At 47.8% G+C, this 27,763-nt stretch overlaps 1 protein-coding gene across 1 annotated transcript; it reads right to left on the bottom strand.

Moving 5' to 3' along the window:
- Positions 1-623: 623 nt before the first annotated feature.
- DEF6 (DEF6 guanine nucleotide exchange factor) lies at positions 624-25,226 on the bottom strand. Its single transcript, XM_007939373.2, has 11 exons — positions 25,131-25,226; positions 11,890-12,030; positions 11,011-11,196; positions 9,120-9,356; positions 8,894-9,040; positions 7,167-7,275; positions 6,749-7,047; positions 4,678-4,844; positions 4,369-4,567; positions 1,056-1,146; positions 624-847 (listed from the first exon to the last, which is right to left on the bottom strand). Exons 1-11 carry the CDS (start codon positions 25,224-25,226, stop codon positions 624-626), a joined length of 1,896 nt encoding a protein of 631 aa, XP_007937564.1.
- Positions 25,227-27,763: the final 2,537 nt, after the last annotated feature.

Here is a 27,763-nt window from a genome sequence, read left to right as displayed (position 1 = left end):
CTGGAGGGAGGCAGCATGTCTGGCCTTGCAGTAATAGGCCTTGGGTTACTGCTGGTAATCCTGCCTTCCCCTTGTAGGGTTAGAGGTCAGAACATGTGGCCTCCTTGCCGTTTTAGCAATGGGCTACTTTTTTTCCCTAACTAGCTAATATATTCATAGTTGAATATTACTTATTGCTAGACTGAGACCACCCAACTGCCAGCTTGTTGTACTGGCACCTGTAACTGGACTTGAGGGAAGGAGGAAACAACAGAAGAGATAGACAGCAGACCTGAGCCAATAATTCATTCCAAGAGCAGTTTTATTTATAAATGTGCCACCATAACTTGATGGCAGCCTGAGGGCAGATAGCCCCTCCCGCTTTTTCCACTCTTTCCCTGACCAGGTCTTTGGATTCTTGAGCTAAGGCACGTGCCCAAGTTCTCAAGGATCAACATCCCAGACAGCTTCAGTAGTCTGGAGCCTGGGGCTGGTGTGAAAGATGAGTCAGGTTCCATCCTGGACTGTTTCATGGTTAGAGGGCCTGAGCCCCTGGCACCAGCAGGGGCCAGTGATACCCACAGGCCAGCTGTGGCTGGGTCCTAGTGGGCATGAGATTGTGGGGAACAAAGGGCTGGCAGAGGCTAATTTTCTGATGCTGAATCCAGTTTATCTTCTTGAGTGGTGGAAGCCTGCACAGGAGCTTCATCTTCACCATTGAGGGACTTCTGCTGCTCACTGCTATTGGGTAAAGTGGTCCTATTGCCCTGGGATCCCCAGCGGGTCAGGCGCTTTAGGGAAGAGTCACGGCGGGCAAGTAGCGTGGGCTGGAAGCCTGTGAAGGAGCTACTGGTGGTGGGACGCTTGTCTGGCAGAGAGAGAATGCAAGTATGAGTAAAAAGATATACATGTGGAGGGGAGAGGTTGAAGGGTCTTGCCTCAGCCCTTGAGGGGATCAGGGAACCTCTTGACCCTCAGTCCTACCTCTGCTGGCCCTGGAGATCTGAAGGTATCCCTTTCTCCTTCCTTTTTTTCTCCACCCTCAAGAGAAAGCCCCAGGCTCTACCCTTTCTCACCTCCAGGCTCAATTGGATGCATGAGCCGGTTCATCTGGACATTCCAGTGTTTCACATTAGTGCTGGCCTGGCGCAACTTCCGCTGGGCAGCCTGTAAGGGCAGGACCAGTGGGGCATGGGTTAGGACTGCCATCCATGGCAGGGGGTCTTGACTTTTTCAAGGCCTCTTAGAATATAGCAAAGACTACTGATTATCTTCCCCAGAAAAACTGTGAATGTTTATAAAGAGTTAGGTACATGAACATAGTTTGCATCCAATTTTAGGGGGCTAATGGACCCCCAGGGAGTCAATAATAATCATAGTAATAGTTTCCATTTTTTGAGCTGCTAAGATGTGCTAAATATACTTATTATCTTATTTAACTCCCAGAACAGACATTAACAACAAATAAAATCTCAAAAGAGCTGAAGTGAAGGAAAAGTTTATATATGGAAGGAAACTTTCTTTGCTGGTTACCAGCGGTGGGAGGTGTGGTAGTTAAGTTTGTGTGTCATCTTGGCTGAGCCTGGTTTAGTGGCTGGGCAGCTGGATGTAGTATTCCCCATGAGACTGATAATCAACTCCATGCTGGAATCAACTGTGAGCAGCTGAGTAGCTGCCTTTGGGTATGTGGTCTGCTTCCCGTATATAAGAAACATCTTTGGGAATGGTCTCTAGCTTATGGCATGCTTGAACCCTGCATGCAGCCGTGTTGTTGTTCAGCAGCCTGCCATGCTCTGCCGGCCTTGGGACTTTCAATGAACTTGAATTAATGGCCTGACATGTGATTCAGTAATATCGGGACTGTGCCTTTTTACTTGCCAACCTTGGGCTTGGCAGCCTCAGCAGCCAGCAGCTATCTGAGTTAAGAAAAGCCTCTTGGTTCAGTGGACCAGGAACAGGAGGCAGAGCTGAAGCCCAAGCCTGAGGGGCTTTCACCCAGCCCCTAGAGCCTGGCACCTTGAACTGGGACTACTAGCCTCTCGAACTGTAAGAGAATAAACTCCTGTTTGTTCAGGCCATCCCATTTGTGGTATATTCTTGTCAGAGAGGTACTGGGTAACCTGAACAGGAACGTTGGGGCGGGAAAATGGCAAAAATAAAAAAAAAATTAAAAAGAGGTAAAGTGATTTGCCCACAGACAGGCACTGAGCTCTAAACCAGTGCACCACACAACTTTTCCAGGACCTAATGCAAGAATCTCTGCTCTAATGTTCACGTGTTGACTTATGTCCCACAAATATATGTGCCAACTTGGCTGGGCCACGATTCTCAATTGTTTGGTGGTTATGTACTGATGTAGTCATTCTCCACTATGTGATCTGATGTGATCACTCAATCAGTTGTAAGTGGATTAGGGTAGGGTGAAATACCCTTACTCAAGTTACAGCCCTGATCTGATGTAAGGGGAGAATCCCTGGGGTGTGGCCTGCATTATTATTATTATTTTAAATACATTGTTTTGAAATGTAATTTATGTACAGTGAAATGCACAAAACGAAAGTGACATGGGTCAATGCCCTGCAATACTTTTTATCTTATAAGCGATAAAAAGAAAGAAGTTAGTAGAGAAGAGACCTCACTACTATCAAGAAGAGCCAGGAGCAAAGCGTGTCCTTTGGACCCAGGGTCCCTGAGCTGAGACTCTCCTAGACCCAAGCGAACACTGAGGCCAAGACTCATGGAGGTCTCCAAGGAATGCTAAGCCCACAGATGTTGAGAGGAAACAAGGACCTTCTCCTAAAGTTGATAGAGAGAAAGCCTTCCCCTAGAGCTGGTACCATGAATTTGGACTTCTAACCTAAACTGTGAAAGAATAACTTTTTATTTGTGAAAGCCATCCAATTGTGATATCTGTTACAGGAGCTAACTAAGATACAAGCCATTAGCAGTGGTTGGGGGTGCCCTTGGAGAGCTTTCCCTTTCTATATTGCATATTCTATGTTGTCTGAATGTTCTACAATCAATAAGTATGCCAACAATACAAAATAAAATAATATTAATAAAAACAAAAATGTTCAATTTAAACAAAAATTAATCTTTGTTGTTGTCACTGTTAAAAAAGGCAACTCTTCTTGGAAACACAGGCTCCAAGGAGTAGAGCTCAAGTACAGTAAGCCTTCTGTATCTGTGGTTTCTGCATCTGTAGATTCAACCAATCACAGATGGAAAATACTGGGGACAGGAAAAGCAATTAAGTGGTCACAGCAATCCCACAAAGTCTATAAGAGGCATGTAAAGTACTATTTACATAGAATTTACTTTGCATGAGGTATTAGAAGTAATCTAGAGATGATTTAGGAGCTCTGGTGGTACAGTGCTTTAAAGCATTCAGCTGCTAACCAAAAGGTCAATGGTTAGAAACCACCAGTAGCTCTGAGGGATAAGATGAGGCAGTCTGTTTTCATAAAGATTTACAACCTTGGAAACCCTATGAGACAGTTCTACTCTACCTCACAGGATTGCTGTGAGTCAGAATCAACTCTATGGAATGGGTTTGGTTTTGGTTTAGAGACGATTTGGTATTCAGGAGGTATACACGGGTTATGTATAAATACTATGTTGAGTCAGATCCAACTCATAGCGATCCCTCTTTGGGTTTCCGAGACAGTATCACTACAGAAGAAGACTGCCCAACCTTTCTTCCAAGGAATGGTTGGTGGATTTGAACCTCCAGCCTTCTGGTTAGCAGTCAAATGCCTTAGGCACTATACCACCAGAGCTCCCTTTGGTTTTGGTTTTTGGTGTGCCATTTGAGCCAAGGGATCAAGCATTTGTAGATCTTGATATCTGCAAGAGTCCTGGAGCCAGGACCACTCCACCTTCCCACTCCACCTTCACCCCCACTGTGGATAATGAGGAATAGCAAGGCACAGGCTTGGCCAAGTAGGAGGAAAAAGTTTTGCCCACATTAATAATAATGACAACAATAGCAGCTAATTTTTCTTTAGCACTTACTACTTATTAAATGGAAGCTTTGGTGGTGTAGTGCCTAAAGCATTTGACTGCTAACCAGAAGGCTAGTGATTCAAACCCACCAAACACTCCTTAAATATCAAGTATTATCTCGTTTGATCTTTGTAACAATGCTATTGTTTGTTAATCACAGTCCAGCTAATTTCCATTCATGGCAACCCCATATGGGCAAAGTAGAAACAATCTTTAGGTGAGCAGTGAAGTAGTATTGGGAAATTAAGAGAGGTCAGGAAATTTGCCTGAGGTCACACAGTCAGCTCGCGGCAGCCAGGGTTTGAGTGAAGGCAGCCTAGCTCAAGTCATCACATCAAAGCGTTCACCCCACCAGCCTCTACCCTACCCAGCACTGGGCCTCACCTCCACGTCCTCATCAGCCCTCTGCCGGTTCTGCCGCACCTCTTCCAGCTGCTGCTGGGCTTGCTGCAGGGAGCGGCTCTGTTGTGCCATCTCCTGCTGCAGCTCTTGCTTCTCCTGCTGTGCCCGCTCTATGTAGCGCTCCTGCTCCTCCTTCAGCTGCAGCAACTGCTTCAGTTTCTCCTCCTCCTCCTCCAGCAGTCTGTTGGGTGTGCACTTGGTGGTCTCCAGCGCTAAGGCACCGTGCTGGTGCTCAGCGAGTAGGAGAATGAAAGGGAATTGGGGGAACCAAGAGCAGTCTCTCAGACCTACCTGGTCTGGGCGAGGCGCACTGCCTCCTCGTCCCGCCGAGCTTTCACCTCCAGTTGTAGAGCCTCTTGCAACCGCTGCTGCATCTCCTCCAGCTCCTTGATGCGCTGCCGCTGCCGGGCAGCCTCCTCCTTCTTCAACTCCATCTCAGCTTGCATGGAGGCCCGGGCCTGCGCAGGATCCAAAGCCAACAGGGCATGTTGGCCTTCCCCCAGGGCACAGCCCGGCCTGTCCAGCTAGGCTATTTGGTGTTGAAAGTGGGGAGAGTCCCTCCATGTTGGGGTTTCTGATCTGACCCTTCATGCAGCCTAGTTGGGTCGGATGATGGTCAACAAATAGATGATATGGGGGGAAAGGAAGCTCAGGTTACTCCCTTCCTAGCATTAATCTTAATATAATTATTATTATAACAACTAAAAGATATTGAACACTTTACAGATGTTTCCTCATTTAATTCTCACTAAACCTCTATGGGGGAGCTCTGGTAGCATAGTGGCTAAGACACTTGCCTGCTAACCAGACGGCTGGCGGTTCAAATCCACCAGCCACTCCTCGGAAGGAAGGTTGGGCAATCCTATTTCCGTAGTGATACTGCCTCAGAAACCCAAGAAGGGGTCGCTATGAGTCGGGGCCGACTCGACGGCACATAACAACAACAACAACAACAAACCTCTATGGGGGAGGTCTGGTGGCTTAGTGCCTAAGGCATTTGACTGCTAACCAGAAGGCTGGCGGTTCATACCCACCAGCCCCTTCTTGGAAGGAACACTGGGTGATCTACTTCCCTAGAGATGCCACCTGGGAAACCCAAGGAAGGGTTGCTATGAGTTGGAAATGGCTGGACGGCAGTGAGTTTGGTTTTTATACCTCTATGGAAGGAGCTCTGGTTGCATAGTGGATAAGGCATCTGGCTGCTAACCAGAAGGACAGTGGTTCAAATCCACCAGCTGCTTGGCGGAGGGAAGATGGGGTGATCTACTTCCGTAAAGATTTACAGCCTTGGAAACCCAATGGTGGTCTCTATGAGTTGGAATAGACTTGATGGCAGTGGTTTTTTGTTTTTTGTTTTTTTTTTTTTGTTTTATACCTCCATGGAAAGGACTCTGGTGGCACTATAGTTAATGCATTGGGCTGCTAACCAGAAGGTTGGTGATTCAAATCCACCCATTGCTCTGAGGGAGAAAGATGAGACAGTTTTCCTAAAGATTTATAGCCTTGGAAACCCCATAGGGGATTGCTATTAGTCCGAATAGACTAGCTGACAGTGGACAGAGCCCTGGTGGCACAATGGTTAAGCACTGGGTTGCTAACTGAAAGGTTGACAGTTCAAACACACCAGCTCCAGGGAGAGAAAGATGTGACAGTCTGCCTCATAGCCTTGGAAGATTACAGCCTTGGAAACCCTGTAGGGCAGCTCTACTCTGTCCTATAGAGTAGCTATGAATCAGAATCAGTTTGATGAGTTTTTTGTAACCTAGGTGAGCAAAAAAGTATTTTTATCATCAACATTTCACTGACAAGGAAACTGAGGCTCAGAGAGGCTAAGTAACTTGCCTGAGATCACAGGGCTTCTAAGAAGCAGAGCTGAGACTGAATTCACCTGTCTCTGACTCCCAGATACAGATCTCTTAAACCTAATTGGCTCTGTATGCCTAGGCTACCTGCACATCCTGCATTCCCCCAAATTGGTTTCATTGTAAACTTAGCTCAAATCTAGTCCAACCTAGTCCAGCGTTGCTCTAAAGTAATCCCTAATCGAAAGGTCTTTAGCGTCTCCTTCTGTCCATGCCCTGACCCCCAAGCAAGGCCTCTCATTCTATACCCGTCATTCAGCAATGTCGGTTCAGGTCCTGCCACACACCATTCCTCATCTTAAACATCCCTCAGCCTGCTCCCCGCCTTTCTCACCGGCTCCTTAGCTCACATGTCCTGACCCAGGCACAGGCCCCGTCCCATATCCACAAACAAATTTCCATCCATTGGCTCCGCCCCGGACCCGAGCCCCCGCCCCCTCAGTCCTCCTACACCAGGCCACGCCCCACACCATCTCTCAGCCCACGGGTGTGGGCCCCACCTGCTCAGCTTCGCGCAATTGGTCCTCGAGGGCCTGCTGCAGCTCGCGGTGCTGACTTCGGCGCCGTTCCTCCTCCTCCTGCAGCAGGCGTTCGGCCTGCCGCTGAGCCTCCTGCAGCAGCTCCAGTTCCTGCAACTTCCTCTCCTTCTCCTCCTGCAGCTGCTGAAGCCGCAGCAGCTCCTCCTCCTTGGCTGCCCTGCGCCGCTCCCGCTGCTCCCGCTGCTCGCGCCGCTTCTGCTTCAGGTCCTTGTGCAGTGAGGTCTTCCCCTCGGCCTGCAACCGGATCGCCGTCTGGATGGCTGCGAAAGGAGCGGGAAGGGGACTTAAAAGTTTCTGAGGTCCAGCCTCCAGCCTTCCACAGGCCTTCTTACAGGCGAGGCCCAGCAGACCCAGGCCACAGCAGTGAGCACTCACTCACCAGCCGTCCATTCTTGGCGCTGGCGCGTGTCTGAGGCGCTCATCTCATACGTGCGGGAGGCGGTCTTCACACAGAACATGCAGCGCTTCCCTTCACGGTCAGGCAACACCTGGGAAAGGGCAGCTGAGCTGGCCTCACTGGGGTCACATCTACCCCTGGGTAACTCCAGCTCAAGCCCTACCCCTACAGCCTGACATCTGCCCAGGGCTCCTCTACCACTCTGCCAGGAGAAGTCTTCGTGGCCTGTCTTGGACAGCTATGGGGGTGTTCACTCGTGTCCTCTAAACTGTAGCTTTGCTCTTTGAAGCCAGGGGCGGGGCCATTTTCATTTTGTTATCTCTCCACAGAGCTAGCATATGGAAAATGTGGTGAAACCCATGTGAAATCGTTCATTACAAAGTAATAAGTATGCACAAGTAAGCCTGTGCTTACCTTGCTTATTGGGTAATCTACTGAATAATGTTTATGCGGATCATGCTTAAACACTCAGTGACAGGGTCCTCACTACTCAAGAACACTATTTTCACATAGCTCTGACTGTTGAGAATGGCCTTCATTCATTCATTTCACAGACATTTTTGGAGCATCTACTGGGAGCTCTGGTATCATAGTGCCTAAGGCACTTGACTGCTAACCAGAAGGCTAGAGGTTCAAACCCACCAGCCACTCCTTGGAAGGAAGGTTGGGCAATCTACTTCCGTAGTGATACTGCCCAGGAAACCCACGGAGGGGTCACTATGAGTCAGGTCTGACTCGATGGCACATAACAACAATCATAACTAAGAGGTCACTTATTGCACTAAGAGGTCACCCATTGCTCTAGGTATTTGAGATTCTGAGGCCTAGCTAACAGAATTACCTTCACTAAACTTTGTTTAACATTAACATTGTTCTGCTGTTGAGTCCATTTCAACTCACAGCTACCCCATGTGGCAGGGTAAAACTGCCCCCATAGCGTTTTTTTGGCTGTGATCTTTACAGAAGCAGATCATCGTGTCTTTCTCCTGCAAAGCTGCTGGGTGGGTTCAAACTGCCAACCTTTTGGCTAGCAGCTGAGCGCTTAACCATTTGTACCACCAGAGTTCCTTGTGGAAATAATAGCTAACATATATTGAGCTTATACATTATTTCATTTACTCTTCCCAATAACCTTACTAGGCAGGCATTTTAAACTCCACTTTACAGAGAAAGAAACTGAGGTGCAAAGATGTCCAGGTACTTGCCCAAGTCACACTGGCTGTTAGTGGTGGAGCTGAGATTCCTGCCTAGATCTGTGTTCTTTTCACAGTGATGCCTGTTTCCTTCTGTGACAAAAATGGACAAAGCCAAGGGAAACAAAGGGAAGGGAAGAGGGAGAGGAGAAGGGTGTAGAGAGAGAATAGGGAGGTGTGGAGTTGCCAAAGAGAATAAAAGTAGAGGTAAGGATAGAGAGATTCTTAAAGAATATTTTTAGAAAGTTTTAGTGTGTGCTGTGAGACCTAAGACATCTCCTCTGAAATCTTTAGAAAAATCCACATTATTCACCAGTGCTCTGTTACTCGATTTGTGATTTTAGTTTCTTTAAAAAGTGCTAACATGGGTAAGAATGGCCTTGAGGTGCCCAGGTATACGTGACTTACACTTATCCAAGCAGAGATTTGTGTCACTGTGGCTTTTCTCCATCTGCCCTCTCCCTGAACCCCTCTTGACCCTGAGATGTCCTCCATCCCATCACCTGTTCCCCTCACCTCCACATAGCAGTGCTGGTCCAGTGGGATAGTGCCTCTTTTCTCCTTGCATTCTTCACTCCCAAAGTAGCAGAGGCATCTGGGCTGCAGCTGGAACCAGCGTTCTGTCCAGTTCCTCCTCAGGTGCCCTCGCTTCCACAGGTAGCCCTGCCAATCAGAGCAAAGTCAGAGACTTCATAGTTTACCCATCCATAGGGTCCTTCCCAAATTTCCAACTTGGTCTAACCTGCTTCAGGACATCCTGGATGAGCTCCTGGTAGACCTCGTGGATGGCCATGCTGAGGGTGTCTCGCCCCACACCCCGCAGGCAGCGGCCAGAGTTGAAGAGCTCCAAGAACTGCCAGACGTTGAGCCCCCCAGTGGTCTGGGCTGCCTGGGCCTCCTGCGCCAGCAGCTCATCCAGCTCACCCAAGCCCACCTCCAAGCTCATGCTGCTGAGCACCTTCTTCAGCAAGTATTCCACCTGGAGGGGGAGGAAGGAAGGCCTGGTGGCTACAGCAGGCAGTGTTGCCAGCACCAACCCAGGGGGTGCTCCTATCTAGCTCCCAGACCCTTGACAGAGGGGATCAGGGGCAGGGAGTTGGGGAGCTAGAGGACCAGATGCTGGTGGACACCAGGATAGACATTAGGAGGGGCTTCTGGAGCTGTAGCCCCAACTCAGACATCCTCCTTTCCTTCCCCAAACTCCAGTCCACTCTTTCCAGCCTTAAATTAAGGGCAGGGTGAAAGTGGTACCTGAGGACTAGGGGGTGAGGCAGAGACAGAGAGTCATAGAAAATGTCAGAAGGGATGGAAGGGCCCTCTCATCCAATACCCTCACTCTGCAGATGAAAAAACCCAAAGGGGGAAGTAACTTGCTCTAAGTAATACAGTAAGTTGGTGGTAACCAGAACTTGAATTTGGATCTCTTGGATTCCACTCTGGTCCTTGCAAGTCCCAATCCCCAACACTGGAGATCCCTCCCTTGTGGAAGGGCAAGGGGACTAGAGGTGGGGGTAAGCAGGGCAGGGACAGGAAACCTATCATAGAGGAACAGGAAGTGGTGGTTGGGGTACATCCTGCTGAAGTTTGTTCACATTGCATGTTGATCACAGAAAGCAAGCAGCCTCCTGGCCTCTGAGAGACTGTCTTATCCTGATAGGAGTCTGATGGGGCAACCAGCCAGGTGTCTGCAGATGGACACATGTCCCTCTCCTGCACCAGGAGCTTTTGGAAACTCCAGAACTTTCACTCTGGGTTCTATTGGGTCTCAGCTGGGGATGGGGTGAGGGTGGGAACACCAGTTCAGGGCTCAGGAGCCCACCTTCACTCTTCCCACAAAAAGAAGCAAGGACACAGATCTGAATGCCGTTAGATATGCCAGAAATCTTTCTTGTAAACACAAAGGCCCCCTCCCTCGTATTCCCCGCTCTAAAGACTAAATTTACCCTGGCCTCTCCACAGCCATAAAAAATTCTGAAAGGCCAGGAGAAGGTGGGACAGGCAGGGGAAAGAAGAGGGAACAGAGAGTATATGTGGGCGGGAAAAGGAGAACATCTGCCTTGGCTTCACCCATTATGTTGAGGAGGCAGGGGCCAGATTTCAGGCCTCTTCTCCCATGCTGTCCTAGCAGAAAGAAGTCCCTTCCTTTCTGGGACCCTGAGTTGAGTCTGCCCTGGCTCTCTCTTATATTGTAGAAGACAGGAAGGGAGAGGTCTAGAACCTGAGCCACACATTGTTACCTGCCTAGAGTAACTGGAAGGATGTCCCTGGCAGGTCTCACATCCCTCATTTGAGCTCCCTTTCTGGATTGCTGTAGTGCCCCAAATCCCACTGTTTGATCCTAAATGTTCTCATTTTATAATGCTAGGTAATATAGTAGTCATTTACCACTCTGCAAATATAATCATGATGGAAATGCAATTTTGGTGCCCCAGGAAGAAAGCACATTTCCTTTGATATGGACAGTTGTAGACATCTGGAGACAGCTGGGCGTGCTACCTGGACAGCTACCAGGATGGGAAGACAGTGAAGGAAGGGGATATGGGGAAGTACAGAAGGCAGCTTTGGCCTCCTTCATGGGTTTGCTGAGGCCTGACCTCAAGTGACTGAGTCTCTGGGGCTCCCATTATCCTCACCTCATCAGGAACCATGATCAGAGGGTACTTGTCCTCAGATAGGAAGTTGAAGAGGCACCAGAGGCGAAAGGCATCCTGATTGGAGAGCAGGCTGTTTCCGTTGTTATCCAACCGATAGTTCTTCTTGGCCGTCAGGGTCCAGCAGAGCTCATCAAAGTGCTCCTTAACAAAAGCCCCTTCCTCCACCTGCCACCAGGTCTGCAAGTCAGCCAAGATAGCCACCTGACAGCCAACATGGCCATTCCATCCCTACCACCAAATTAGGCTCCTGCTTGGTTTCCTAGATTCATCTATCTATACCCATGCTCCCCACCCTGCCAAGTCAGGGTTCTAAATCCAGGAATTCCTGAGCTGATTAAAAGGCAGCTAGCTAGTTCTAGCCACTCCCAACACACACACACACACACACACACCCTGCCAACAGAGAAACTAGTTCCTCAGCCCAGGGTAAAAAAGAAGGGAAACCCAGCAGGAAGTGGACAGCCAAGAGGAACCTGGGAAGAAAGTGACAGCTGGGAAGAGCAGAGAGAACAGTATAGGGCAGGAGGCTTTGGGGGGCTGGAGAGCCCTTTGTGAAGGTTACAGCTGGAAACTGGAGGAGGACCTAGGTCGAGGTGTGGTAGATGGTTGTGGGAAAGGTGGAGACTGGGATAGAGATGAAGGGGATTGAGGGTGAGTTGAAGGGGGCAAGGAGAGGGCAAGGAGGGACAGATGGCTGGAATGTGAGGATGGAGATAGGAGGGCAGTGGCAGAGGGGATAAAGTGAGAGTTACTAGGGGGAGGAGTTGGAATGGAAATGCATGGGAATACTGGTCAGACTGGGGACCGAGTGGGAAAGTTTAGAGGAGCCCCCACCCCACCCCCACAGCTGGACCCCACCTTGTCCAGGATGTACTTGTTGAGGTAGGGCATGTAGCCCTGGCTGGACACTGGACCATCATCGTCATCTCGGAAGTGTTCCTCCAGGGCCACGGGGTCGTGGGGGATGTGTAGGACTGTGTACAGGTTGTGAGACAGCACCTGAGGCAGAGTGACAGTTTGCTTTCCTGCACCCCAAGCAAAATTGGGCCAAAGGACTGCTCCTCACCTCCCTACTTGCCACCCCCCTCCACATATCCTGGCTAAGTTCTCTGCACACATTTTTTGATGGTAACTAAAATTTATACTTTTACTATATCCCAAGCACTGTGCTAAGCACTTTACATATAATTCACTTAGTCCTCATAACAACTATCAATAGCCCCATGTTACAGATGAAAAACCCCTTGAGGCCCTGAGATGTTTAGTAACTTATCAAGGTCACAGAGTTGGCAGAGCTGGCATTCAAACCCAGGCAGCCACACTCTTAGCCACTGCATTAGATATTGGGGTCCTCTTTCTATAGACAAGAGCACTGAGGCTCAAGGGGTTCATTAACATGTCCAAGGACCCATGGTAAGCAAGAGCTTAGGATTCAAATCTAGCTCTGTCTGGTTCCAAAACTCAATGCTTCCCGTGATGCTTGGCTGCAAGGAAGACAGCATGCACCCAAGGATAAAATCAGTTGCCATTGAGTGGACTCTGACCTAAGGCAATACCATGTGTGTCAGAATAGAATTGTGCTCCCTAGAGTTTTCAATGGCTAATTTTTCAAAAGTAGATTGCCAAGCCTGTCTCTCCAGAGGCCTCTGGAAGGGCTTGAATCTCCAACCTTTCCTTTCTTTAGCAGCTTCGTGAGTTGAACGAACTGTTCTACCCGAGGACTCTGCCCCGTGGCAGAAGCCTAGATGTATCATTTCCATCAAGACTCAGTGCTGAGGCTGAAGTGTGCCTAGCACCCAAGTGTGTCTGCTCTGGGAAGGGCATGTACAGTTCCATTTACTGCCTCTCAAGAAAGACAGCTGGAGAGCGTTCAGAGAAGGGCCATGAAGAGTGGTCAGTGGGATAGAGCAGGTGGTCATGATGATGTGGAGAGGAAACACCAGTTCTTTCTCCAAATCCAGGATACTGGAAAAAAGGTGTTGCAGATTGAACATGGAGAGGTAAAAGTAAAATTGCCCTAGGGTACTTCTGTTAAATCACTTATCACAGATAACTCAAGCGATTAAAAAGCCCCTATTGTGCACTTTTAAGGAGCGCTGGTGATGCAGTGGTTTAAGCGCTTTTATGTTAACCTAAATGTCAACAGTTTGAACCCACCAGCCACTCTGCAGAAAGGTGTGGCAGTCTGCTTCCATAAAGATTTATAGCCTCAGAAACCCTCTGTGGCAGTTCTGCTCTGTCCTATAGGGTCACTGTGAGTTGGAATCGACTCCACAGCATTTTTTTTTAATTGTGCACTTTTTACTACATGTTAGACACGTTGTGCTTTTAATATTCCATTTCTAATCCCCACAATGACCCTTACACATAGATATTATTTTCCCCGTTTTTTAGATGGAGATACCAGGAGAATTGGAGAATTTAGGAGTAAATGGCGGAGTTGAGGTTGGAACTAAGTGTCTCTCTCTATTAGAATATTGACCTCAAGCCTCTCTCCCCAGCTGGATTGTGAGCTCTGGAGATGAGGTCTCTACTCAACTTCATGTCATGTAGACCCTCTTCTTCACACCAAATGAAAAAAAAAAAAAAAAAAAACGAACTCACTGTTATCAAGTCACTTCCAACTCAGAGACCCACATTGGGTTTCTGAGGCTGTAAATCTTTACAAAAGTACATTGCCCCATCTTCCTTCTGTGGAGTGGCTTGTGGGTTTGAACTGCTGACCTTCTGGTTAGCAGCCAAATGCCTCATCCACTACGCCATTAGAGCTCCAAAGCCCATAAATGCTATATTTAAGGGCTGTTCCCATTATCAGCAGTTAACTTGGGCATAATTCTTCTGAGGCAAGAGTTGGCAATGTTTCAGGGGTACTGTGTGCACCAAACCCTCATTTCTTTATTCTCTTTTGAAAGAGGAGAAAGAGAAACGTTTGGAGCTACTTTTCATTGTTCTCCTGGACCTCAGGTTCTCCTTGGCAAAGCGGTAAGTTGGGGAGTCCAGTGAAAGGGGCAGTATTTCTCTTCTCCCTCCTTTCCCTCTGGCCATCCCTAGCCCTAGTTCCCCCTGTGACAACTGTTTTTACCTTCCCATGTTCCAGAGGACATCCAAGGTTTCTTCCTAGTGAACTTTCATCTCCCTTTATTTTGATAATGGAACTTTGATTTTGCTTTGGGAAATACCTCTTTCCCGTTTTCAATAGCTATGGTTCAAGTTATAAGCAGAACCAACCATTTGCACTCCCATCTCATCCAGCTGCAGAGTGGTGATTGGTTCATGAATGAACACATGACCAAATCTGGGCCAATGAGAATCAGTTCTAGGATCTTAGGCTCACTTGGGTGGAAAAGAGGCATACTTTTTCCATGAAGTTGTTCTTAGAAGGTAAACTGGAGTACAGATGGCATCTTTGTCCCTGTGTGGGAAGTGACTGCCTGAAAATAAACCAACTGCGAGAAAAGCTGAGTCAAGAGAATAAGTCATCATTTGAAGACCTGCATCCAGACATGCCTGAAGCCACTTCTATGCATGGAATTTTAGATATGTGAGCCAATTTTGAACTTGTTTTCTTTTTTATCAGTTACATCCAGAACAGTCGTGACTAATAGACTTGTGGCCATAGGATACTTACTCTAAGAGGTGCCATTGGTTCAATGCCTAACACTTAAAATCCAGGGTGACTCAAACTAAAAGCCAAACTCATTGCCATTGAGTCGATTCTGACTCATAGAGACCCTCATTGGGTTTCCAAGGCTGTACATCTTTACAGAAGAAGACTCCCTCATCTTTCTTCTGCAGAGTGGCTGGTGGATTTGAATCACTTACCTTTTGGTTATCAGCCAAACACCTTTACCACTACACCACCAGAGCTCTTTTCCAGGGTGACTGAAGAGAATAACAATGATGAACATCCATTGAAAAGTCTTATGTTATTTCAAGTGTTTTACATATTTCAACCTGCTGCCTCTTTGCCTCTTTTCAAACTACCCATGTCCTTATCTTCCTTCATACCTCTTTAAGTACTTCTTCAATAAAGTCTTCCTGTGTACCCCAGTAAAATGGCTGTGCTCCAAGGGGGCACATGGAAGGCCAGGGATCTTCACTTTCTAATTGTGGGTTCTTGGATAAACCCTTTCACCTCTCTGAGCCTCAATTTCATTGTCAATAAAATGGGGGATAATACTTGCCATGTAGAGGCTGTGAGAATGAGTGAGATGAGATATATGGCGTTCCAGACTTGGGTCTGCAAGGAGAAAATGTTAGTTCCCTTCCTGTATTACTCAACCAACTCGCTGCTGTCAAGTCAGATCCAACTCATAGCGACCCCACCTTGGTTTCCTAGGTGGTATCACTCTGGAAGTAGATTGCCCAACCTTCCTTCCAAGAAGCGGCTGGTGAGTTTGAACTGCCAGCCTGCTGATTAGCCTTAGTCAAATGCCTTAGGCACTATGCTACTAGAGCTCCTCTCTTCCTGTGTTAAAAAAAAAAAAAAAACTCACTGCTGTCTAGTTGATCCCGATTCATAGCGACCTCTCCTTGGGTTTTCCAGGTGGTATCTCTATGGAAGGAGATTGCCTAATCTTCCTTCCAAGGAGTGGCTGGTGGGTTTGAACCTCCAGCCTTCTGGTTAGCAGTCAAATGCCTTAGGTAGTATACCACCAGAGCTCCCCCCTTCCTGTATTGAAGGTACTATGCCACTAGAGCTCCCCCCTTCCTGTATTGAAAGTGCTATTTTTTACCTAGCAAATTGACAAAGATGGGAAAGACTGACAATATCAAATTTTGAGGAAATTGTGAAGTGGAAACTCTAATGCCCTATTGGTGAGGTGTCAACTGGAACAGTCTTTCTGGAGGGCAAGAATCTATCAAACTTAAAATTGGGTGTAACTTTTACTCCAGCATTTCTAATTATTTACACATGATCAAGGGAATAGAGCTACATGTACAAGGATGTTCACTGTAGCACTGTTTATAATATGAAGAATTGGAGGCAACCTGAGTCTCCTTCAATAGGGAATGTTTCACAATTAGGGTACACCATGTCATGGACCACTATGCATGATTTGAAAGATAATATTTCTGCCACTTGAGTGTTCATGGGCAAGTGATTTCACTTCCTCAAGACCTAGTCTCCTCCTCTAGGAGGATAATAATAGTGCCTGCTTGTCATGGACTGAATTGTGTCCCCAAAAAATGTATCAACTTGGGTGGATCATGATTCTCAGTGATTTGGCAGTTACATAATGATATAATCACGCCTTATGATTTCATGATGTGATCTGATACGATCACCTAATCAGTTTTAAGGGGATTAGAATGGGATGCAACACTCTCACTCAGGTCACAACCTTGATTCAATGTAAAGGGAGTTTCCCTGGAGTGAGAGATAAAAGGAGACAGAAGCTAGCAGAGAAAGGAGGACCACAGTACCACCAAGAAAGAAGAACCAGGACTAGAGTCTATCCTTTTGACCTGGGGTCCCTGTGCTGAGAAACTCCTAGACCCAGGAAAAGATTGGTGCCAAGATTCATGGAGCTCACCAAGGAATGCTGGGCCTATAGATGTTGAAAGAAAACAAGGACCTTCCCTCAGTGCCAATAGAGAAAGTCTTCCCCTAGAGCTTGCACCTTGAATTTGGACTTCTAGCTTCCTATACTGTGAAAGAATAAATTTCTGTTTGTTAAACCTACCCAATTGTGATATTTCTGTTATAGGAGCATTAGATAATTAAGACAGAATCTGGGACTGGAAGTGGGATGCTGTACTAGCAGATACCTAAAATGTGGAAGCAGTTTTGGAATTGGGTAATGAGTAGAGGCTGGGAAGAGTTTTAAGATGCCTAATAGTAAAAGCCTAGATTTCCTTGAAGAGATTGTTAGTGGAATTATGAACATCAAAGGTAATTCTGGTAAGGGCTCAGAAAGTGAGGAGAGCTGTAACACCAGAGATGGCAAAGATGGTAAGTAGCAGCAAAGAAATGGTGGCAATAGAATCAAGAGACTGGCACAAGATGGTACAAGAGCCATCTGGTTCCCTTCCTGTATGGAAAGTGCTATTTTTCACCCATAGAATGAGAGAGCTGAATGACTTCAGGCTGAGGCTTACTAGTGAAGTGGGGTGCCTTTGGGCACTTATCAGTAGAGCTAAAGTACTCTGGTGGCATAGTGCCTAAGGCATTGGACTACTAACCAAAAGGCTGGTGGTTCAAACCCACCAGCCACTCCTCTGAAGGAAGACTGGGCAATCTACTTCCTCAGAGATACGGCCTCTGAAACCCAAAGAGGGGCTGCTATGAGTCGGAACTGACTCAATGGCAATCAGTTTTTTTTTTTTTTTTTTTTTTAAGAGCTTTGTAACACTTACCCAAGCAGGGCAGAGGCTGAGCTGGCCCAAAAGTCCTATGGGGCTTAGAGGCTAAGGAATCAGGAAGTAGAAGCTGAAGAGACAAGGAGCATGGGACCAGAGCTTCCTTGGTCTCAAAGGGTAGGGCCATGACCTCTGGGGCCTCAAAGTGTGGAACTATGGCTTGTTGAGTCTCAAAAGGAGGGAATATGGCCTCCTAAGGTTTCGAAGAATTAGACCTTCACTAACTTGGTTCCAGAGTCCAGGGCTGCCATTCATGAATGTGGGGATGGGGCTGGAGTCACTGCCCAAAGGTGAGGGGGCAGGGCTGCCATGCCTAAGGACAGAAGAACAGGGCCTGCTGGGACCCCAACGTGGTGGAGTTATCATTCAGTTGGACTAGGAGAATGGGGCCGATGGAGCTGAGTTTCTGTCCCAGTGGACCTGGAAGGTGAAGCTGAAGCCCAGGGCTGAGGGGCCTCCACTTAGAATCGAGAAAGCATGGCCACCATCCAGAATCTGGAGGGCAGGGCTATTGCCTACATGGTTTCAGAGGACAGAGGATTATTTTCCAGGCTTGAGAGGTAAAGTAAACTGTTCTTCTGGGTTTTTTACTTGCTTGGTGCCCTTTATCCCTTCTGTCCCTCCACTTTCTCCCATTTGTAATCAAAATGTCTACCTTTTGCGTGTTCCAACACTGTATTTTGGAAGCAGATAACTTGTATTTTAGATCCACAGATGAAGAGAAATTTGGTCCCAGGAGAGAATTTGGACTTGGAGTTGATTTAAGATTTTTGGGATGATATGATGGGGTGAAACTGTTTTGTATGTGGCTAGGACATGAATTTTTTGGGAGCCAAAGGGTGGAATTGAATTGTGTTCCCCTAAAACATGTATGAACTTGGCTAGGCCATGATTCTCAGTGGTCTGACAGTTATGTAATGATGTAATCATCCCTCATGATGTGATCTGATTCAATCAGTCAATCAATTGTAAGGGGATCAGAGTGGGATATAAAAGCCTTGCTCAGGTCACAGCCTTGACTGGATATAATTAGAGTTTCCCTAAGGTGGGGCCTGCATCACCTTTTATCTTACAACAGATAAAAGGAGACAAAAGCAAGCAGAGAAATGGGGATCTCAGTACCACCAAGAAAGAAGAGCTGAGAGTGAAGCATGTCCTTTGGACTTGGGATTCCTGGATTGGGAACCTCCTAGACCCAACGGAAGACTCATACTAAGATACATGGAGATCTCCAAGGAACGCGAGGCCCACAGATGTTGAAAGAAAACAAGGACCTTTTCCCAGTGCCAACAGAGAAAGTCCTCCCCTAGAGCTGGCACCCTGAATTTGGACTTCCAGCTTCTTAAACTGTGAGATAATAGATTTTTGTTTGTTACAGCCGTACAATTGTGGTATTTCTATTATAGCAGCACAAGATAACTAAGACATTGTTCCACAGGGTTGTTTTAAGTGAAGGGGTTAGTAGAGTGCTTGTTGTTGTTGTTATGTGCCGTCGAGTCGGACCCGACTCATAGCGACCCCTCCTTGGGTTTCTGAGGCAGTATCACTACAGAAGTAGATTGCCCCATCTTCCTTCTGAGGAGTGGCTGGTGGGTTTGAACTGCCAGCTTTCTGGTTAGCAGTCAAGTGCCTTAGGCACTATGCTACCAGAGCTCCTGTACAGTGCTTGATGCATGGTATATTGCTTGATAAAAGTTGTGAACTATTCTTATTATTACATCAACAAACATGGAAATATATACATACTATATTGGCAAGTGGAAAAAACTCTGCAGAATAAAATGTCTGTAAGATCAATATGTTGTAAAGATCAGTTTAAACCATACGAAATTATTTTAGTGGTCAGCAATTTCACATGGTTCAACCTAATACATTTTTTTGTACATAGGAAAAAGCTATCACCCCCCAGGGACAGGGTTGGAGAGCACAGGAGGGAATTCATCTTCTTTAACATTATATTCTTCTCTATTCTTTTTTATGTTGTAGCCAGGAATGTGTTTTACTTTTATCGAAATTTTCATTCTCTTTAAAATGATATTCTTCTGCACACTGATTTTTTTTTTTTTTTCCTAACCAGGAGCATGTATTGCTTTTATTTTAAAACAATAGAGATGAAAGACAAAGGGTGGTATTAACTGTTATTAATTTTTCCCTGTAATTAAGTTGCTCTGTAATAATATTCTTTTACTGTTCCCTGTTTATGGGAGTATTTCTGGTATTCTACATTCCTCGAGGGCAGGAAGGCCTCAAATCCCAACCCTGACTCCCGAGCTCAGTACAGCACCCACCACATCCTGAATGTTTTTGACAGGCTTCTCAAATCTAACATAAATGCTCCAGTGGCTTCCCATGATTCTTAGAGTGAAAGCTCATCAAGTACTTCTGGGCCCATGTGACCTGCCCCGCTGCACCTTCTTTGATCTCATGGCTCTTGCTCACGCCTTTCCAGCCACTGTGGCCTCCTTGATGTTCCCTAAACAGGCCAGGCACACTCTTGCCTCAGGGCCTGTGCCTTGCTGTCCCCTTGGACTGGAACATTCTTTATCCAGGTCAGTGCATGGCTCACTTTCTCTTCCCGGTCTTTAGTTAATGTCACTTTCTCAGGAAGGCATTCCCTGACAATTTCTTTAAATCATAACTCCCTTGCCTCCCTACATACATACTCCCTATCTCCATTTCTACTTTATTTTCCTTACTGTCATGTATCATCTTCCATCACACTTTACATTTTATTGATTTATTTTCTTTACTATGTCTGACTAGAATGTTAGCACCACAAGGGTGGGATTTTTGTCTGTTTTGTTCACTGCTTTTATCACTGGACCTGGCACATATGAACACGCATATATTAGTGAAGTTAAACACTTTCTCAGAAGAAGTAGGGAAAAAACATCAAAGTCAGACAGACATGAACTAAATCTCTTTAAGCAAATTAACTCCAGTAGGGCTCAGTTTTCATCTCTAAAAAGGGCGTTAAAGGACTTCATCTTCATCCCAGAATAGAGCTTCCACACAACAGCTTTTCAGTTATTTGTGTAGCTCCTCACCTTGGCTCACTTGCCCACACTGTCCTCAAAGACCACCTTAGCCCATTTTCGTCACCTGAACCTTGACAATGGAATCTGAAAAGCCCAGGGCAGAGGCTCTGACCACTGTGACCTGTCAGGAAAAGAAGGCATCCAAGCCTCCAGATACTCAGGGCTCAGAGCCTCTCTCCAGAGAGGTGGGCAGACCTCAGCTTACCAAGCTTCCGGTGCCAGGGTGCATTGAGGGAAGAGAGGGTGTGACCAGGGGAGGGGTCATGCTGGAAAGGAAATGGCATGGGTGGAGGACAGTGATGAGCAGGAGCTCACCTGCTGATCTCAACGAATCCTCAGCCCTGGAGGAAGGGACTCTCATTATCCTCATTTCACAGATGAGGAAATTAAGGCTTAGACTGGTCAAGGGTTTTGCCCAAGATCTGAGTCCAAAGCCCTGCTCTTGATCTCTAAGCTATATCAGTGCTGGCTCTTAATGCTAGCTGGGCATCAAAATCACCTGGGAAGCTGATGAAACTGAAATATGCCGGCCTTGCCCAGGTCTGACTCAGAGTTTCCAGGGGTGGGGTCCAGGTGTCTGTACTTTCCACAAGCTGCCTGGGTGATTCTCATGCTGAGCCAGGGTTAGTAACAACCACTGCATGGAAGTCATCTGAGTTGGGTCATGGTATGAACAAATGACAGGCATGCCCCTCCCCTTCCCCCTTTCAGGTTCCACAATCTCCCTCACCCACCCAGGCAGCCCTGACCTCTGAGTGTGCAGCTATCAACCTTTAAAAGGCTTAATTTATTCATGCTTCACTCTGGAGGGATGTGGGGGTGGTTCTCCTCTAGGGCTTGGAACCCCCTAAGAACTCAAATCTAGGAATAGGGACAGGTGTAGACCCTTATTGACTATAGTTGATAAGCACTGGGTCTGTAGTTTCTAGTCTTCAGAATCCTGAGCCCCTGGCTGGCCAGAGAGTTGATATAGAGGGTCTGGGAATCCATAAAAGGGCCAACAGTGACTGTGGAGAGGTATGCATCATCACGCTCTCCTAGATGGACTGTAGTCTTTAAATGTATCTACGTGTTAACGATCCTTTTAAAAGGGTTACTGACTGGATTTTCTCAACCACTGGGTCCAAAAAAACCAAACACATTGCCATTGAGTCGATTCTGACTCAAAGGGACCCCCACTGAGTTTCCGAGGCTATAAATCTTCCACAGAGTGGCTGGTGGTTTGAACCACTGACCTTCTGGTTAGCAGCCAAGTGCCTCATCCACTACATCACCAAAGCTCCACCAACCAATGGGCATTAAAGCATAACTCTTCTCATAAGGGAAAAAAAGGGAATTTGAAAAGATTGGGAATCTCTGAATTAGCTATGTATCTGCTGAGAAGTTGGATGTGGGCAAAAAAGGAAAGATCAAACCAAACCAAACCCACAGCCATCAAGTCGATTCCAACTCACAGAGACCCTATAGGACAGGGTAGAACTGCCCCATAGAGTTTCCAACTCTGTAATTCTTTATGGAAGCAGACTACCTCATCTTTCTCCCATGAAGCAGCTGGTGGTTTTGAACCATTGGCCTTTTGGTGAGCAATCCAATGCTTTAACTACAGCACCACCAGAGCTCCTAAAGGAAAGACAGAGGCCTGGAAAAGGGAAAAGGAGGCTATTTTTCTCTTTTTCGTAGGTTGGCTGACTGGCATGGCAATCACCTAGTTCATCCCTCTGCTTCACAGAGAAAGCAGTGGCTCAGAGATGGACTGTGACTTGCTCAAGGTCACTCAACTGGAGAGCAGTATAGGTCCAAGCTTCTCTGGCTCTGAATCCAGTGCTCTGTGCATCATTAAATCATCCTCTTCTTCCCCCTTACCTCCAATTCTAGCCTGAGGAGACTAGCAGTATGTAGGGGTCAGGGCAAAGCTGAGACCCCAGCCAGTAGGTTCTCAGATTGGCTTTGTTCTTAACTTTCTCTTACCAAGGAGAAGATTGTCTTCCTCCCCAGAGCAGGCAGAGCCTGAAGCTCAGAGAGACTATCAGTGGGCAAGAGACCCTCCGTGGGCCCCGTGACTTCCCTGAATGCCAATTAGGAGTTCAAGAGCCTGGGAAATTTGATGGAGCCAAGTAGGAAGACCCCTGCACACCCTTCCTGCCTCCCCCGTTCTTGCTATCAAGGAAATGCGAGGCCTGCCACCTTCTAAGACCCTGTCAAGTTGTAGACATAGTCCCAGTCTACCTTTCTCAGGTTTCCATCCATATCCTCATTTCCCCACTCCCAGACCTGGTAGTAGAGAAGGAAAGAGGCCAAATTCTCAGAGATTCCCCCACTAGGCCTGAAATTAAAGCTGCTCCCCTAAGTTCTTTAGAGAAGGAGGTTCTGTGGACCTTGCAGAAACTCACAGTCCTCAACTCTTGAGAAGTTGTGTCCAACTTAAGTCCATCCTGGGCATATGCCATTCTTGTTAGTCTATTGTCAATGTTCTCAACCCAACCAGGCAAAGGGCATTGCACTTTTTAAAATAATTTGGAGAGGAAAACCTTTCTGGTCTCTTTCTCAAGCTTTTGTTTTTCCAGGGAAAACAATTTTGACTCCTCAGGCTTTTTCTCAGAGGACTTGCTCTTCTTCCTCCTCCCTCTGGCCTCATTATGGATTTTCCAAGACAGCCAGTGGCACAACTGGGAACTAACATATCAGGGAAGAAAAGATGACTGTCACAGATGCAGCTAGTCCTGAGCTGGTGCTGGTCTCTTGCACCATCCCAACCAAGGACCCCTAGGTCAGGAGCAGTTTTAGTTAAGTACAGGCAAACCTCAAGATCTTTTTCCTTCTCCACAAGTCTTTCTGGGGAGGGAGTGAGCCCAGCTGGTGTATCTTTCTAATCTACTTCTTCCTCTGCTTTCTGACCACTTCTCTATTGCTCCTTTGACCTTTCCGGCACCCCTGCCCCCAACACTATCACCACTTCCTTCCATTCCAGTATCCACCACTATAGGCTTGGGGGAGAACTGCCTCTCCATCCTTACCTCCTACGACAAGGGCCCTGTCATTTCCTCTGTACTCCTCACCGGGCCCCTGAGCCTCCAACTACTAGCTCAGACTCCCAGAGAGAACACTTCTGGGTAAGAAATCTGTCATTGGTCCTGTGTGACCAGCAGTATTATTGACAGTGGGCTCAAGATTGAGCTGGGATGTGATCCAAAGATAGCAGACAGTTTAACTATGCAAGCTCCCCATAGAATCCTCCCTGGAAACACTCAACTCCTTTTGTTGCCATGGTGGTAAGGAGGTGGGCATCAGTACAACTATAGACCAAGACAGAGGCTCAGGCAAGGAGGTCTTACTGATGGCACCAGGAAAAGGGAAGCCACTTCATAGTACTTTAGAGGCATAAGCCATAGTGGTTAGGAGGGTTCTGGCAAGATATTAAGGGGTGGGAAGTGGATATGGGGCACAGTTTCCGGAGTGATGGATTTTAAGTTAACTGCTTTACTTCCATCTATACTGAACACTCAACTAGATGACATGATCTGCAATAAAAGGGATTTAAGTAGGATGTATGGAAAAACCTGTGTGTTGGGAGGTTCTCCCCAGGTGACCATTAATTAGATGCTCACAAGTCCGGCTAAGGAATGGGATAGGACCAGTTTGGCTTCAAGTTCAGTAAAGTGGGGGGTTGGAGTGGGGGTGGGGCATAATGCCTCTCTTGTCTTTTTCACCTCTTTCAGGTTTCCAGGCACCTCCTACTCTGGTCATTAGAATAGAGGTTTCCTAGGGACTGTACCTCTTCTTGGGGGCTGGTCCAGGGGCGGCAGTTACACTCAATACACATTTGTAGAGTGAATAAATGACTCCTTGGGCAGCTCCCAGAAAGCCAGAGCCTACTCTGCTCCTTTCCCCTAGTGTTCACTGGTTCCAGTCACCTAGGGCCCTGCTTTCTTCCCCGGAAGTAGGGTCTTCTGTGCACTAACCCAGAACTGGAGGAGAGAAATGGAGGAGAAACTCTTTTGCCTCCCAGTATTGTCTAGGGCTAGATGATGAATTTTATGGCAACCATTGACAGGGCTTTTCCTGAGTTCAGATCCTGTCCCCTCCCAACCTGAGATCCCAAGGTAACTTTCCCAACCTGGTGCATGTGTATACTGGGTAGCAGGATAAGACGTCCTCAGTCCTGGTTTCCTTCCCAGCTCTGTCCCACCTGGAGGACAGGATTCAGAGGAGTTACTCTCTTGCCCAGTTGATGGCAGGCCAGCTTGGCTAGATATTGGGAGAGGCCCCTTCTGCCTCTCTCACCTCTGGGAGGAAGTGACTGACAAGTTCTGGCTAACTGTCTCTTCAAAGCCAGGAGAAAGCAGCAGGAAGTAGAGTGCGTGCCCAAGCATGACTCTAAGAGTACGGGTGTGCTCGCTCATCACACAGAGCCTGGGATGTGGCCTGGCCCATGGCCCTCAGATCCCATAATTCCCTCCGGACAGTTTCAGGCCCAGCTCTAGGTAGTGTCTGTACACACACTTCACTGGTCCCTCTGAATGGTAGGCAGCAGTGTCCACCATGCCATACCACGCCATCCTAGTTACCCAGTACTGTTCCCCTTGCCCCCCAGGCCTGGCTTGAGATGGCTGGGTGTCCTGAGTCCATGCCTGGTTCCCAGGCAGCAGTAACTAGTGAGAGCAGTCTGAAGGCTTCTCCTGGGCCCCGGGTACCCCTCACCTTGAGCTGAGACTTGGACACCTTGCCGCTCTCCTCCATGTCCAGCGCGGTGAAGGCATACCAGATGGACTTGAGCAGCTCCTTGCGCAGGGCCATGGCTGAGGCGCCCGCCCGCCTAGTCTGGGGGAGGCTCTGACACCAAGATCCGGTTTCAGGAAATGCAAACGGCTGCAGACCGCAGAGGGGCCGTGGCATGGAGCAAGAGCTCCGCCTGCCTGCTCCCACAGGTTCCCTTCGCTGGCGAAACCAGCTCGTTGTCCTTGCCCCTCTCAGTGGTCCCACTCCCAATTCAGGAACTGCGAACTGACCCTTGGAGAGCCAGAGCCCCTATTCTCTATTGGCCTGGCTTCTGAGGTATGGGAAGTCCTGTGAGAACCTCCTAAGCCCGAGAGCCTTTCTAGGTCCTGAGAGGCAGCTTTCTGAGGGAAAAAAGAAAGCCCATCCTGACTTTGGAGTCACAGACAGGGAGTCCAGTCTAGATTCCATCTAGCAGTTGGGAGATCTTGGACAAGTTACTTAATCTCCTTGAGCAGTTTCCTTATTGGCAAAGCAGGAAACATACCAACCTTACAGAGTCGTTAAATGTGTGAGGACGGATGCAAAGCACATAGTAGGTGCTTAACAAAGCATTTATTTTAGTGCCACCTAACATTATTGCTGTCGTGGAGCTCCACCCAAGTGGAAGAAAATAAAGACACCACAGTTGGAGGAGGAACTTGCCCAGGGCACCTTTCCAGGTCAGCTGGACCTGGCACTTGATTTTTCTGGCTCTCTGTTGTCTGGGCACAGGCTCTAAAAGGCACTCAAAGAATTGCCTACTCTGGGTCTATTGGCCCTGAAGACACTGGAGACTGTTTCTGAAGCACATAGAAGTGAGCCTTATGGTGGGCCTAACCTCAGGGTTACAGCAGGACGCCTGATTATTGCTTTCATTTCTTTAGATCCAATGCCTATGAGGGATGTGACAGTCTTCTGCCAGGACAGTGGTTTACAGATTCCCAGGTGGGGGTCATGTCTCAGGCCTCTCTGCTTTCAAAGAACTGGTGGCAAGAGTAAGCAAAAAATTTCTACATATCCCAGGAGAGGGTGCATGGGTTGTGGTTGGGAGTTCCACTACAGGGTGGCAGCAAGGGGCTTGAGACATACTTATCACAGTGGAGAGAGGAAAAGAGCCAGCTCCAGTCCATGTGATGTTCTCCTCCATGCAGGGTTAAAACCAAGACTCTTTCCCATCAAGTCCTTTCCCCTGCAACCCCTTCCTGCTGCTGCTGGTCTGATCCTACCATTCAACTTCTTGTGGGGTCTGACTGTGACTCTGGTATCTCCTTGCATGGCCCCTGGCACATAGGTTGGTACCCCCAGAGCTGGGTAAGAGAGCTAGTACTGTTCAGCACCAGAACAACAGAGGCATCAGACTCTACTTCCTGAAACTTGGTGGCCTTGGCAAAAGTGCTTCTACTTCCACTTTAACCCAGGGCTTTGCCCACTTGGAGCAGTTGACTATATGCAGGGATGGGTCTGGAAGGGTCCTGACTACATTCTACAAGGCAGGAAAAATAGACAGCGTTTTCAGCTTGACCACTATGGGCCTGGGATTCACCAGTCTCTTAGCAAGTGTCACCCTGGCTGTTTGGTCCCCACACTGCCATCTTAGAGCCTACCTACTCAGCTATGGGCAGGAAGCCACTGGCCTCAGGGTTTCTCTTGCACCTGGGGCTTCCTTGCACCCATGCCTATGTTAGGCCAGACCACCAGTCTGGTACTGGGCTTGTGCCAGCAATATTTGACCAGCTCTACCACCAGGGCCCAGAGCTGAAAGGAGGGAGAGAAGCCCAGGTGGAAACTTGGAACTTTTATTAAATACTCATTCACCCATTTGCCACCACTGTCCAGAGCAGGAAAAAATGGTTTCTGTTTTTTTTTTTTTTTTTTTTATCAAAATGGAATTTTAGAAAAACAACAAAATCCATTCCCCAGCAGTCTACATACAAGGCCACTCCCTGCCTCTGCCACAGAGAGGCTATGGAATGGTGGGGGCTGGGCACCCTTTCTCCTGCCACAGGCCCCTGAGGAATTCTGAGCAAGTCCCTGCTGCCAAGTTGCCAGGTATCTTGGTTAGCCTCCAGGGAGGTGGTTATTGCTGGGAGGGGAAGAGGTTAGGAAACCCCTGTGTGGCAGGACCGGGCCTGCTCTGCCCCTACTGGACCAGAAAGCTGTCTGCCCTCTCCCATGGTAGGCAGTGACTGGTTGGGGTGATGACCAGTCCCCATAGCAACCCCAGTCTCTACCTGAGGAAGGGGAGAGGACTGAGGGCTGGAAGGATGTTCTCTAGAGGGAGTAGAGGGGACACCCAGCTGATTTTGAGAGGAGGACGCCTCGGTGCTGCCTGGTGATCAGGCTTGTCCTCCTTAGCTCCCAAGGATGCTGCGCTCCCTCAATTCCGATTGCTTGGCCCTCCTCTTGGGCAGGGCCCCCATCCCCATCAGTTAGGCTGTTTTCCTGCTGCCTTCTTGCCCCAGAGACCTTTGTGGCCACCTTCCATGTGTCAGCCACAGCCTGGGCCCTTGGAGGTAAGGATGCCTATGTAATGTGCCATCTCCTCCAGCATGGTGTGGGACCCAGCCCTCTTGGGT

This window comes from Orycteropus afer, unplaced genomic scaffold (assembly GCF_000298275.1).
Source record: "Orycteropus afer afer isolate SDZICR_OR568_19922 unplaced genomic scaffold, OryAfe1.0 scaffold00059, whole genome shotgun sequence".
Lineage (NCBI taxonomy): Eukaryota > Metazoa > Chordata > Mammalia > Tubulidentata > Orycteropodidae > Orycteropus > Orycteropus afer.
This window is presented reverse-complemented; position numbering and strand designations above follow the sequence as displayed.